At 38.5% G+C, this 13055-nt stretch overlaps 1 protein-coding gene across 5 annotated transcripts in view; it reads left to right on the forward strand.

Moving 5' to 3' along the window:
- The window catches only part of GALNT13 (polypeptide N-acetylgalactosaminyltransferase 13), a 325828-nt gene that overhangs the window by 175413 nt on the left and 137360 nt on the right, over positions 1–13055 (forward strand). For all 5 annotated transcript variants that reach the window (XM_065561738.1, XM_065561742.1, XM_065561740.1 and 2 more), the window contains exon 7: positions 11260–11377. In XM_065561738.1, coding sequence (XP_065417810.1) covers positions 11260–11377 — 118 coding nt within the window. The remainder of the gene's footprint in view (positions 1–11259; positions 11378–13055) is intronic.

Below are 13055 nucleotides of genomic sequence, written 5' to 3' on the forward strand. Positions count from 1 at the left end.
TTGAATATGAAGGTATTGAAAAGCTGAAACAATGATTTCAAACATGTTCGAGGCATAATGCTGGATTGGGAATTTTCCCGACTTCATGTCGCATGACAGTGTGTAACAGGCAGATAAAGAGAGAGCCAGCTCAGGTTGAAATAGTTCACAATGCAGCCAAAAGAAAGGTTTCCAGACAAGACAATGGATAATAAAAGAAATTTTCATAATTATGTACGTCTGAAAGGGCAGAAATCTATAATTCTATGTTCTTCAGAGTCTTGGGTTTTTGTGGGTTTAGGTTTTCTAATATATTTCTGCTTGACAATGAAGTTATCAGGAACCATCTTTTCTTCCACTTATTTATTAGGAAAAACTACAGAATCTTGGTATGTAGAACATAAGGACTAAATGCTTTCGCACAGCTGAGAGGGGGAGGGTCAAAGGTGGCTTTCTGACACCTTTCTGTCCCCTCAATCTGAGTCCAAATTGCACCTTGCTGCAGCCAACCTCCAAGGGTCTATTCTTCAGAATAGCCGGTGCATTGACCACACCTGTGAGTAGACCGTTATGCCAGGGCCAGGAGAGGAGGGGTAGGGCCGGCTATTGCTGCTCTGGCGACTCCTCCATGCTGGTTGCCTCTATTTAAGGGGGCCAGGATATGGCTTTTAAGTCTTTGACTAGAAAGCATGTGCCAAATTCTGTTTGGAAATTGCTTTGGGGAATTGGATGCTGGGCAGTATATAATCGCCCTATTTAAACTGCCAGCAATTTTTGATAATTACCACAACATGGTATTGGGGATACCACAATTATTGCCTATTTCTAGTGTAAGGAAACAGTACCACGGGTACCATAGGTGATAAATGTTGACTTTTAAAATAATTACCACTGTAAATGTTAGCCATGCTTCACATTTAGGGCTCAATGCTTTCCAGCGCTGCTGGGTGTGGCATGGACTCGGGGATGGCTGTCAGAGAGCTGATTCTGGCTCTGACCTTTGGGGCTGGAAGTAGCTCCAAGAATCAAAGTCAAGATGCTTCTTGGCAGCAGTAGCACATGCCAATGATGGTTCCTTTATGGATCCTACAGCAGTAGAGAAGTACGGGGCAGAGCAAAGCTTAACCAGGTGCCATCCCCATCCATAATGTACCGGTACCTCCTTCCCAGGAAGGGGGTGTGGAGATCAGAGGTTCAGGGCCTGACTGCAGTGCAGACATGCCTCTGTCTGGTGAATTTTCTTCTGGGTGTTTGCAGCTGGATTACAGCTCCTTTTGTAGCACCTAAATGGTGCAGAAGGGCTATAACTCAGCTGGAGATTCTGGCCCATAATGTGGACTTGTAAATGACCTGTGTGTAGTTAAAAGGTATTCCACAGAAATGTTCTAGAAATGTATACATACTGTACAGTATATAGTGTACACACACACACACACACACACACACACACACAGCTATTGATGGACTGGCCACGAGCAAATATTGTCCCAAAGAGCAAAATTAGAATGGTGAGGGAAATACACCACAAGTAAGGAAACTATCTTCCCCCGGGTCAAATTTTACTGCTATCATCTGCAAAGCCCCTCAATAGCTGTTTCACGAATGCTGAGATGTTTGTGTAAAATCCCAAGAGTTAATTCTTACCACTACCCCACTGGCTCAGCCTCTCTTTCTCCTCACCTGGTGGCTCCGTCCTCCATGCTCCTCCTGTCCTGGCTCTTTGTTCCCTCACATCCCTGTGTGGTGCTTTGTGTGTCAACCTCCAGACAGCAAATGTGAAAAATCAGACAGGGGGTGGGGAGTAATAGGAGCCTACATAAGAAAAAGACCGCAAAATTGGGACTGTCCCTATAAAATCGGTTTCAGAGTAGCAGCCGTGTTAGTCTGTATCCGCAAAAAGAACAGGAGTACTTGTGGCACCTTAGAGGCTAACAAATTTATTAGAGCATAAGCTTTCGTGGGCTACAGCCCACTTCTTCGGATGCATAGAATGGAACATATATTGAGGAGATATATATACACATACAGAGAGCATGAAAAGGTGGGAGTTGTCTTACCAACTCTGAGAGGCCAATTAAGTAAGAGAAAAAAACTTTTGAAGTGATAATCAAGATAGCCCAGTACAGACAGTTTGATAAGAAGTGTGAGAATACTTACCAATTTATAGATTGGTCCTGAGCCAAAATTAGTCAATGGATTTTAATTTAAAAAACTCCTTTTATTAAAATAAAAATCCTGAAGAGGTCGGGAAGAAACAGAATAAGACACTTATTTGGCAGGTGCTTTCTGTTTTTAGCTGAGGTTGCTTGAAATGTTAAAAGTAGGCCTGTTGGAGATAATTAGTGAGCAAAGTAATGTATCACATTATGATACTACATAAATTATAGTGTGTGGGTTTATTTTGATTTAAAAACAAATTATTAACTCCTAGACATGTATAAAAATTCACAAACAATTGAATTTGTAATACGTTAAAATTATATTAAAATAATATTAACCTGCCTAAAATCCTCCCCAGCTTCAAAACAAAACATTCCCCAATTATCCACCTCATTCCCCTCCTTCCTGTGCCTTGGGGGAAAAACTGGGATGACAAGTGAGTCTTGCAGCTTGTTTTGATGGCCACCTGATCAGTGTACCAGGAGAAGTGAGTTTCAGAGGCAAGCGCCCTTATCAAGAACACCTACCACCAGTTACTCCTATTTAAACTAAGCAAATGTTAGCTCAGACACCACAGGTGAGCATGGCTGCTGTGACATCCCATGTGGGGGAAAGGCTGTCTCAAGTAGCCAGGACCCTCACCCCATTCTTTTTTTCATAAGTCAAAACAGCATATGAAACTGGAAATCAGCTGGCAGTTAGTGCATGTCCTGAGCACAGGTACAGTAGGCTTCCTATAGGAAATAACATTTAATTAGTGATCTGTTGTGTTTGATGCTATTTGCAATTTCCAAATAGCTTTTAAAACATAGCCTCATATGGCGCTCACTGCAATAAATCAACCTGGAGGTGTCAAAGACATGGATAATAGTAACAAGGTCTGAATCCAAAAGTAAATGATTCAATATTCTAGCCAAGCCGAAAGTGTTTTTGGCAACCACTAGTACTTCAGAAGCCACTGGGGATCCAAAAAAAAACCCAACAAAAAAAGGACCCTCATACTGCAAATCTTAGCAACAAACCATTTCTTCTGGTTGATTTTTCCATTCTATAAGCATCTGGGTTAAGTACTGTGAGTGTGTATCTATATCTGTTTTTCTGTCCAACTGATTAAATAGGTGTTTATAACACCACTGACTTTTATGTTTTCTTGAATGTGTGTATAAGAATCATTGCATCCAAGTTCTGCTCTTTGGCACACTGAAAGTTAAGGGGGTTGTACACACATAATTGAAAGAAGAATGTTACCTAGAGTATCTATTATCTATAATAAGTTAATATTGGTCATCACCTACCTTTCCCTTTTTATATTCAGTAGCAACATGCATACACTCTAGTATAAAATATGAGTTGCTTCGTAAAGATCTTTACCACCTTTAGTAAGAAAGATCTGGATAATTCACTCATAAGTCACCCAACTTGCTCATGAAGATAAGTCTTAGCAGAGCTCAGTCATCTTGTATTTTGTGTATATAAATCCTGATAAGTTGAACACGAAATTTACTGTAAACTCTAACCTATAGAATTTATCTGGTTCTTTTTCTTCAGTCGATGGAAATAAGCGCTAGACTTACTTGCTTTGTTTGCCCTAGAATTACAGGAAACTGTTTTATGAAATTTAATTTTATAAGATGATTGGGGAGGTGAAGCAACAGAAATATCTGCCTTTGCTGGAGTTTCTAGAATTTATTGCAAATGGTTAATTAATTCAATGACTATTGTAAAAGCCCACGGATAATTGTCATCCAATACAGTTGTAAAGAGAACTTTTAGTGTAAACTATAACTGAAAAAGAAGCTCCGTCAGATAGCTTTAAAAAACAAATCACCTGCAATGAACAGTAGCTGTGGGAATTCATAAGCTTTTATTTTATATTAATTAATGATGCTTAGTGTAGCAAACAAAGATTCAGAATTCAGTTACAGCAAATTTAAAACACCCTGATCCTATGTACAGTCACTGCTGTCACTATTCTTCACAAAGGTGTCCCTATGATTTTGATCCCATATTTTTCTCCTTTGTTTTGAAAACACTGCTCCAGTATCCTTGTTCCCTTTCCTATTTCCTCCTCACCATAGAGTCAGGAAGTCTACCTAGGTAGGTTTTTATAAGGTAACCATAGTATATTATCTCCTCCAATAATGATTTTGCACTTAACGTTATGTATTTCACCCAAAGAACTCTTAGCACTTTTACAAAGGTGACTACTACCCCCAGTTTTCAGGTGGTAAGTGACCTACCTAAAACCACACAGCCAACCTGGAATAGAATCCACTCACTCAACCTGCTGTCCTCTACGCTATCTACTAAGCTGTGTTACTTTGTTCATGATTCCAAAAAATTCTCCATTTCTCTTTCAGCTGGGGAGAGAGGTTTGCACTGGGACAAAGAAACATTTTTGGATAATAAGAACCAACCAAGCAACGTTCTACCAAAATTCAAACAGAGAATTGAATCAGAACCTTTTCTAAAGTTCAGGAAGAATTAGCTGGATTTTTCTCAGGCTTGGTTGTTATCTTGTTTTTTCCACAGATGTAATTATTTTAGTCTGTAACAAAAGCACCACAACACCAAGAGGCAATCTGTGACTAAAATTACAGAGTGAGGAGGAAAAAGGGAGGGAGGGGGAGAGAGGGAGAGGGGAGGTGGGGGAGAGAGGGAGAGGAAATCCCCAACAGCAGATTGATTTCCAGAGCCAAAGTAGATTAGACAAACATTGCACTTGGGGATTCTCCCTAGAACCAATTGGAATCTTCACACCTTTGAAGGTTTTTCCATCATTTGGTCTCTTGCAGAAATCAAACCTGGACTGTGATTGATCATTCTTCAGTGTTTGAACCCAAATATTGTCTGGGCCCAGGCAGCCTGTGGAAGTTACTGCAGGACACTTCCTTTAGAAGGGTGCTTTGTTTATCTGAAATAGAATAAGATGTAAGGACTGTCAGTCAATATATGTCTTAATTAAGCTCCTACTTAACCCCAAAGTTTTTATCCTGCTCCCATTTAAGTAAATGGCAAAACTCCCATTGACTTTCACTGGAATAACCTTAGGCCCAGTAGAGCCACAATAGATTATCAGACCTTTTCAAAATGCTTTATTTTTATACATACACATAGAGATATACACAGTCCCCTCTTCCGTGAGTACAGAGATTCCTTAGGCTGCAGAACCAGTGGGGTTAAGCTACGTAATGGGAGAGAGGGTGACTGGATGCCACGGGTACATAAGAGGAGAAAAGTCCCTGCCAGCCATAGAACCCTTCTCCAACTGAGCTCCCTTAATGGTTGTGCACAAAGAATGGAAGGGGTGTGGCTGGAGGACCCACTAGTACGTAGATCTTCTGCCCTACAAGTGGGAGGTGTGATCATGTATGGCCCTCTGTAGCTTGCTCCAGCCATCAGGCTTCAAACTACAGCCACATTGCATGCATTACACCAAGGGATGTCTATACCTTTGTTTTCCAACATTTTCTCTGACAGCAATTGATTTCACTCCACTGAAGACTGCAACCAACATGGTGGTTATAAAACTAGCAGCCATTGGCTGAAAGGATATAGTGGACACTAGGAGGAATTGTGAAATCAAAAGACAATGGGAGCACGTTTGAGGGGAGGTTATAGTAACTTCCAAACCACTATTCTTTTTTAGCTCTAGATGACAAAATGGAAGAACTACAAATCAGAGCTTTATGTAACTAATTACAGGCATCAATCCAACATCTATCTGTGATTAATTAAAATGGAGTAACAAACACCCCAGGGAATTTTGAACCATGCACTTTTGTCAGGTTGTTGTATCCCACCACTGCCCAAAGAATGAGAGAGAGAGAGAGAGGGTTAACCAAATCACATACTCTTGCTAAGCAGAACTATTTCCTTAATATTTTCCTTTAAATAGCCTTGCATACTATTTGTGCTCTGCAGACCTCACTGTGTCTTTGAGAAAGTTGATTCCTCCTCCTGTCAGTGTGCCAACATATTATCATGCTTCAGGCAAGAGAATACTGTCTGTGCTGAGAACAGTTTAAACGCAGCTTGTGTCTTCATACCTACAATGTCAAAAATACCAGCTGTTTTTGTGCTGTGCACGTTAAAGCTGTCCACGCCAGTCCATCTTTACTGGATATCACCATATTCATCTTCCTTCTTAAAAGCTCAGTTCACTAGATGCTAAAATTTATTGAGTCACTCTTTATTTTGACATTTTTGTTTTCTTCCTAAGCATTTTATTATTATGCCAACTACTATGAATAAAAATAAAAGAACATATACAGAAAGTAGAGCGCATACCTTGTTTATCCTTTTCTCATTCTCCATCCCAACAACTGAATGATGTCTGATACTAATAGGAACCTATATAAATAGAATCCTTATTCCAGATTACATATAGATAATGTCCTTATTTATTTTACATACCTTAAGGTGGGGTATAGTTTGCATTTTTGGCTGTGTGTTGAGGCAGTCAACAAGGATGCCAGTTGGTGAAACTGTTTTTTGGGTTGTGGAAACCTTCTCACTAATAATTGGATTGAGACCACCAAATCATATGGCATAGAGTGGTACGGCCATAAAATGGAAAGGACTGTTGGTCATGCTAAACTGGGCTAAAGTTGAACTAATGACTTGGGAGCTTTGTCTCATTCATAATTCCTAGTACCACAGGAAATGATGACATGTCCACATTCCCTCATGCAGTCCCTCATGTTGCTAAATGTGATTCATATAATTTGCAACTGTAAAATATGTTGTATGCAGTGTTGTTGTAGCCATGTTGGTCCCAGGATGTTAGAAAGACACATTGGATGTAGTAATATCTTTTCTGGGGCCAACTTCTGTTTGTGAAAGAGCTTCAAGCTGACACAGAGTTCTTCTTCAGAGCTCTGTGTGGAGCTTGAAAGCTTGTCTCTTTCTCCAAGAGAAGTTGTTTCAGTAAAAGATACAATTTCACCCATCTTGTCAGTGTAAAAATATGTAACTCATCAATTGCCACTTAGAATTCTTGGAGCCAAAGTTAAATATAACGGGTAATACTCTGTGCTGCTCTTCTGAAAGGTACAGCACAGATTTCACAACCAGGATCAGGGGGGGCGTAGAGCAGCTTTAAGCCCCCTTTCCTCTCTCCCAGTCCTAGGCTGCTCCAGGGCTTGAGGAGATGCCCAACATAACTTGGACAGCCCTGGAAGCCTTATCTAATTTTTGGCAGCTCCCCTATGGACCACAGTGCTGCTTAGAATCTCTGCAGCCTCCCCACCAGCATGCCTCTTTGTCCCTATGCCCTAGCTTGCAAGGTGATCATTGGGAGGCAGTATTCCACAGGCCCTGCACTGACTGAATCATCCCTCATCAGGATATGGGGCTTTTAGGGTGCTTTTATGCTGTGTTGCTCCTTTTACCCAGCATCAAGGAGCCAGTTCTTCTTCCCTGGTCTGTCTCAGTGGGTTGGCAAAAAACGAACAAACCAAAAAAGCCAAATAAGACCAGAAAAGACCAAACCAAATAAGACCAGAAAAATAAATCAGAATATACTACCTTTACTCTTAAACAATCAACACCTAACATGCAAAATGCACTGATAATCATATAGTGGGCAGCAGCTGAATTTCAATGAGGATCAATAAGACTTTATTCTTTCTATTATCGCTATTTTAGTTGTTTTTACAATGACAGTGGCACAGCTATTTGTTTATGTAACAAGTTCAATTTACATAGTTGATAATAGTTTTGGCTGTCATGTTTTATTTAGGTAACCCCTTTATTGATGTGTATGTAAATTTTATAGGAGGACTGTACGCTATTCAGTAGTTTCAGTTTGTAAGGATTGAGGTGAACATTGCTTACAGTTTTGATCTCTGTGCATTTGCACCCACGATCCTGCCATCAAATTTCAAAAGCCCCACAAATCTCAAAGTAAAACTCAGTTGAAACTGCCAAGAGTCACTTGCTTTCACAATGAATCTGCAAAAATGAAAATTTTCACATGATTTTGCTGGAAAACATCAGGGCTTAATATTGCAATCTCATGCACAGATGAGTAATTCTACTTATGTGAAACCAATGGGACTACTCATTTCAGTAAAATAATCTCCTATATGTGTGTTTGCAATATAGGGCTCATAAGTTGGCCCACATTTGTTCATGCCTTGCTACATGCAGGTTTGTGCAAAACATTTGTGAATCTTGGTGATCTCCTGATGAATCTGGTCAGTTTCAAATATGTAAACAAAACCCAGCAAACATAGTGATTTTAGGTTTCAATGCAGTGATTTTACACAGAAATAGAGGTCTTTAACTAGCCACTAATATAATTGTCATTTAAAGCTAATATTTTTGAATTGGTAAGCACTCTCTAAAATATAATGTGAAGTGTATGCAAATTACAGGAATTTTTGTTTTTTTCTCCTGCTTGATGATAGTCACCTACAGTATTACAATATCGTACAGTGAAATGCCCCAGTCAGGTAGGGGGCCATAGCCAAAAATCATTACCATCTGTTCAGTTTCATTATTGTTCCTCATTATAGCTCAGAGGGTCAATGATGATATTTGTGGCAGAAATATAGCAAGGTTGAGGGCAGTTAAGCAGCTTTGAGACCTAGGAAGGCTTAACTATACCAAAATGCCAGACAGTTAATTATCTGAGCTTGCAGTGTAGAGAGCATGGGGAGAAAAATACACCTATGAAATGGAGGTAAATGCAGAGGTTCAATATCATTTGGTTGCTCTTCACTGAACTATGCTATCTTATTAGGAGTTATGATAGTAAGCTCTGGCAGAAGAGGAAATAATTATGCAAAGGCAAATACTCTGTGGTATCAGCTGTATATGTCATACAAAATATATGTATAGGTATATAAAGTAACATGGAGGATTTCAAGGAAATCTTTTAGCAGTGTAGCTCCACTGGCACTAGCAATGGTGGGAGTGCTAGTATAGACCAGTAGCCAGCTTTGTTTACCACTGGAACAGTTAGAAAGGGGTGGCTAGTGCACACTAGTGCTCCCATTGTTATTAAACACCAGGGAAATTGTGCTGGTGCTAAAATAACAATGGAAGAGGTCCCTTGGTGTGCACAAGGGTGTATGTGTATATGTAGTTGAATAGAGCTGGATGGGTAATTTGCCTGAATATTCACCCATATTACTGAATGAATTCTGTTAAGCTATGCTCATTTGAGCAATCAAATTGACATCCACATTTTCACAAAGCCAACTGCAATGTCACATTCACAAGCATTCATGGAAACTGAATTTTAAATTCACACACCATGGGTATTTGTGCTGGAAGTGGTTGCATTGCTTATCCATTCAGGGAAGAGAAACCTGTGACATACCTGATCAAAGACAAGGAGCAAACTACAAATTTTAAACATTGTACTTGAGTATCTGATATTCAATCTTCACAAACAATCCATTGTATAAAGAAAACTTGCTGAATAAATTAATTGTTGTGAATTACTAAATTATTGACTCAGCTGTCTATTAAAGCTATTTGTATGTGCGTCTATATATATTTGTATACAATGTAATAGAAAAGATTAGTTTCAAAATGCATATTCTACTTAAGTGTCATTCATTTTGTAATTGTTCTTAATTCTGAGGATAAAACCACTATTCAATTTCCATATTTGAACACCAGTCCCTAATTAATAGTTATTCAATTTTTTTTTGTGCTCAGATATTCTTATCCAGCAAAGCACATAAGACTTCATTACTTTAATGGGACTGCTTAAAGTTAAGCTCAAGCTTAAGTGCTTCATCACATCAGCATCTTAAATGTTAAGGGCTAGAATGTAACTTTAGAACCTGCCTTCAGTAAGGGGCAGGGCTTAGCTGCACCATCAGAGCAGATCAGAGAATTAATTGCCATTATTTGCTCTCTGCCTTCCCTTTTTTTACTGGAGGGAAGTAATCTGCTATTGGTCTATACCGGTAGCCTCCACACTGGCTCGAATCTGCTGACTAGTGGATTGCAGGAGAGGGTCAGAGCCAAGACCCTGCCAATCTCCCCACCCCCTGCTTGCCCATCTATACAACAGTGGAATAGCATTATCACAATAGTTGCTCTCCTTCCCACACTGCCCCTCCATGTAGATAACCCATGCAGAGGATTAACGCAGTGCCTTGCACCTTCTTACTCCCTTGTATGGTGTTGTAAGGACAGATCACAATCCTGCCCTATGGAATTTACCAATAGATTAACTAAAGTGTGGAGGGCCAATTTTTCAATGAGGGAGAGTATAGAACATAAAGGCACTATTCTGAAATACTAGAACATATGACTAAACTTCTTCATAGCCATGTTTGCAGGGTCAAGTTTTAACTTAGATTCCATGCTAGTTCTGTCCTCTCTCCTTAGCTGTGCACTAGTATTTAGGTTGACAGTACTATAGATGCACTAATAAAAGCATTGATTATGAAATTATCTCAGCCTTTATTCTGATGGTAAGAGAAGGCCAAAGCCGAGTGTCTTTGAAGCCTGAAATTAGTACTGTTTCAATAATATATGTTTATATTATCTCAGATAAACATTTGTCATTAATGTAGATTTAAACTCTAAAAAATCTTTACAGGGAAAACAGGATATTTTTACTCATAGTGAATTTGCACTCTGATTGGATTTGCCTGTTGTAAAGATTTATAATCCTGTTAAGGGAGATTATGCCTGGTAATTTTATGAACATTTAGTCTCTCTCTAAGGGGAGAGCTAAAGACATTAAACTCTCTTCACTAAGCATTTCAGATTGGATTTAAACTGCTATTCCAGAAGCAAAAGGCCAATATTCCATCAATTTAAACTGATTTTTTTAGGTGCATCATATTAAGTGGAATTTCACGTACAGAGTGATGCTGCAGTTCTTACTCAGTAAAACTCCTGTTGTCAGTGGGAGTTTTGCCTGAATAAGAACTGCACTATTTGGCCCACAGCTGGAGTAGAGCTGTAGACATTCTAAACCATATTATTTTATATATTTTCATTAATGTATTTAGAATATATTTTTATATTCAAAAGGTCTGGAGACATATGTGCTATAGTATCATTTATTAAATTTCAGTGTCTTTCAAAAGGTATTTTTCTTTTTTTTTCTTTTTTCTTTTTTTATTTCTGTTTGTTTTCAACTAGGACCCCTACTATGGCTGGTGGCCTATTTTCTATTGACAGAAACTACTTTGAAGAGATAGGAACTTACGATGCAGGAATGGATATCTGGGGTGGAGAAAATCTTGAAATGTCTTTTAGGGTAATTCCCATTTTACTTCATTTTCTGACAACCAACAGTTATACTATAATGACATGTACATTGCAGATGAGGCACGTTTGTTTTAGCTAAAATGCAAGTTCTGGATTAATTTAAAATTCTAAAAATAACTAGAGATGCCTCGTGGTCATGTTTTTGGGGTTCTTTTTCTACTGCATGCAACATTTATCATTGTTCTGAAAGATTTTTAGATAATGATTTTAAAGTTATAAGGTTTACTAATATATTTATATTAAAACCCCAGAGCTTTCATTGAAACAGTTGGGTTGCCAATTGACATAAATTAAATAAAGAAGTGTGCAGTATTGAAAATGCAACTATGCTTTTCAACAGAAGCTTTCAACTATGTATATTATCGTGGATTTGCAAGCTATGACTGGGATTTCTATTCTTTATACGTATGAGAGCCATGCTGTCTAAGGAATTTCATATCCTGCAGAATAGTGACTTGATTTCTATCAGTTAGAGGCATTTTGCCCCTGACAAGAATAAAATGAAATGCATTTATTTTGTAAATTACCTTTTTAAATCAAAGGAAGATTGGAAAATTGCGGCTTTGATGAATAAATGATTAGGAAGGATGTGAAAAATGACTTAATATTATATGATATATTGCAGTCTTTACAAGGCAAAGTAGTATGCAAAATAAAATTAAATACATCCCTTTTCTATGCATAAAACACTAAAGTTTTGTCAAGCAGACATTATTATTACTTTTAGAAGAAATCAGCTGAGGCTTTGGCAGTATCTTAACTACATAGTGAAAGCATACGTTGTTTATTGTTCAATGAACTAGAAGGATAGAGATTTTTTTTCTAAGCTTCTTTTGCTTTGAGTGTTTTTACTTTAAAGTATCAGATGTACAATACTGTGTGTGTGTATCCACGTGTTTAAATGTACCTGTTAATTCAATTCACTTTTTGCTGGGTATAAAAGTAAATGAATGTCTGTAACTTATGATAAGCAATCTTAACCCCAAAGTACAGGCATTTTAAAACTAAAATTTTTGATGTGAAATAAACCATGTCCCAATTAACCTGGACACAATAGTCCATAATTGTCCAGGAAAAGCACATTGTTAGAGCCTTCCATGGAGACAAAATTTGTGTCTGCATCCGATTAGCAAAAATGATCCACAGATATTCAGATTTGCAGGGCTCTAGATACAAAATTGCGCTCTGCATCCTATCCGCAGACCATTTTTGCGGATACCTGCAGATTTGCAGGGCTCTACCTATTGTAGTTCTAATTTCAGGGCATTTCATCTATTGTCTTTGAGAAGGACTCTGTCCTGTTATTGAGGAAACTTCTTTCCATGGTTCCCTTTGTAATATACAGTCAAGAAGGAAACCTGAAGAAATTGTTTAGCCCTCATCTTGTAGCATCTAACTCCTTAAAGCTCTAATCCTAGACATTTGATAAATGCTTTTTTTGATCTCCTGATAACAAAAATATTGATGAGGCCTCAGGCCTTGATTTGTACATAATTCTCCATTTTTGATTTTGCATTTTCTTTGTACGGATTCTTACAAATTTTTGTAAGTGCAAAAACTGAAGTAATTTACAATTCCTTGCCATCTGTGCTCTCTCTCTCTCTCTCTCTCTCTCTCGCTCTCTCTCCCCTCCCCCCCTCCCCCCCCCCCCCACACACAGTGTCTGT

This window comes from Chrysemys picta, chromosome 11 (genome assembly GCF_011386835.1).
Source record: "Chrysemys picta bellii isolate R12L10 chromosome 11, ASM1138683v2, whole genome shotgun sequence".
Taxonomy (NCBI): Eukaryota; Metazoa; Chordata; order Testudines; family Emydidae; genus Chrysemys; species Chrysemys picta.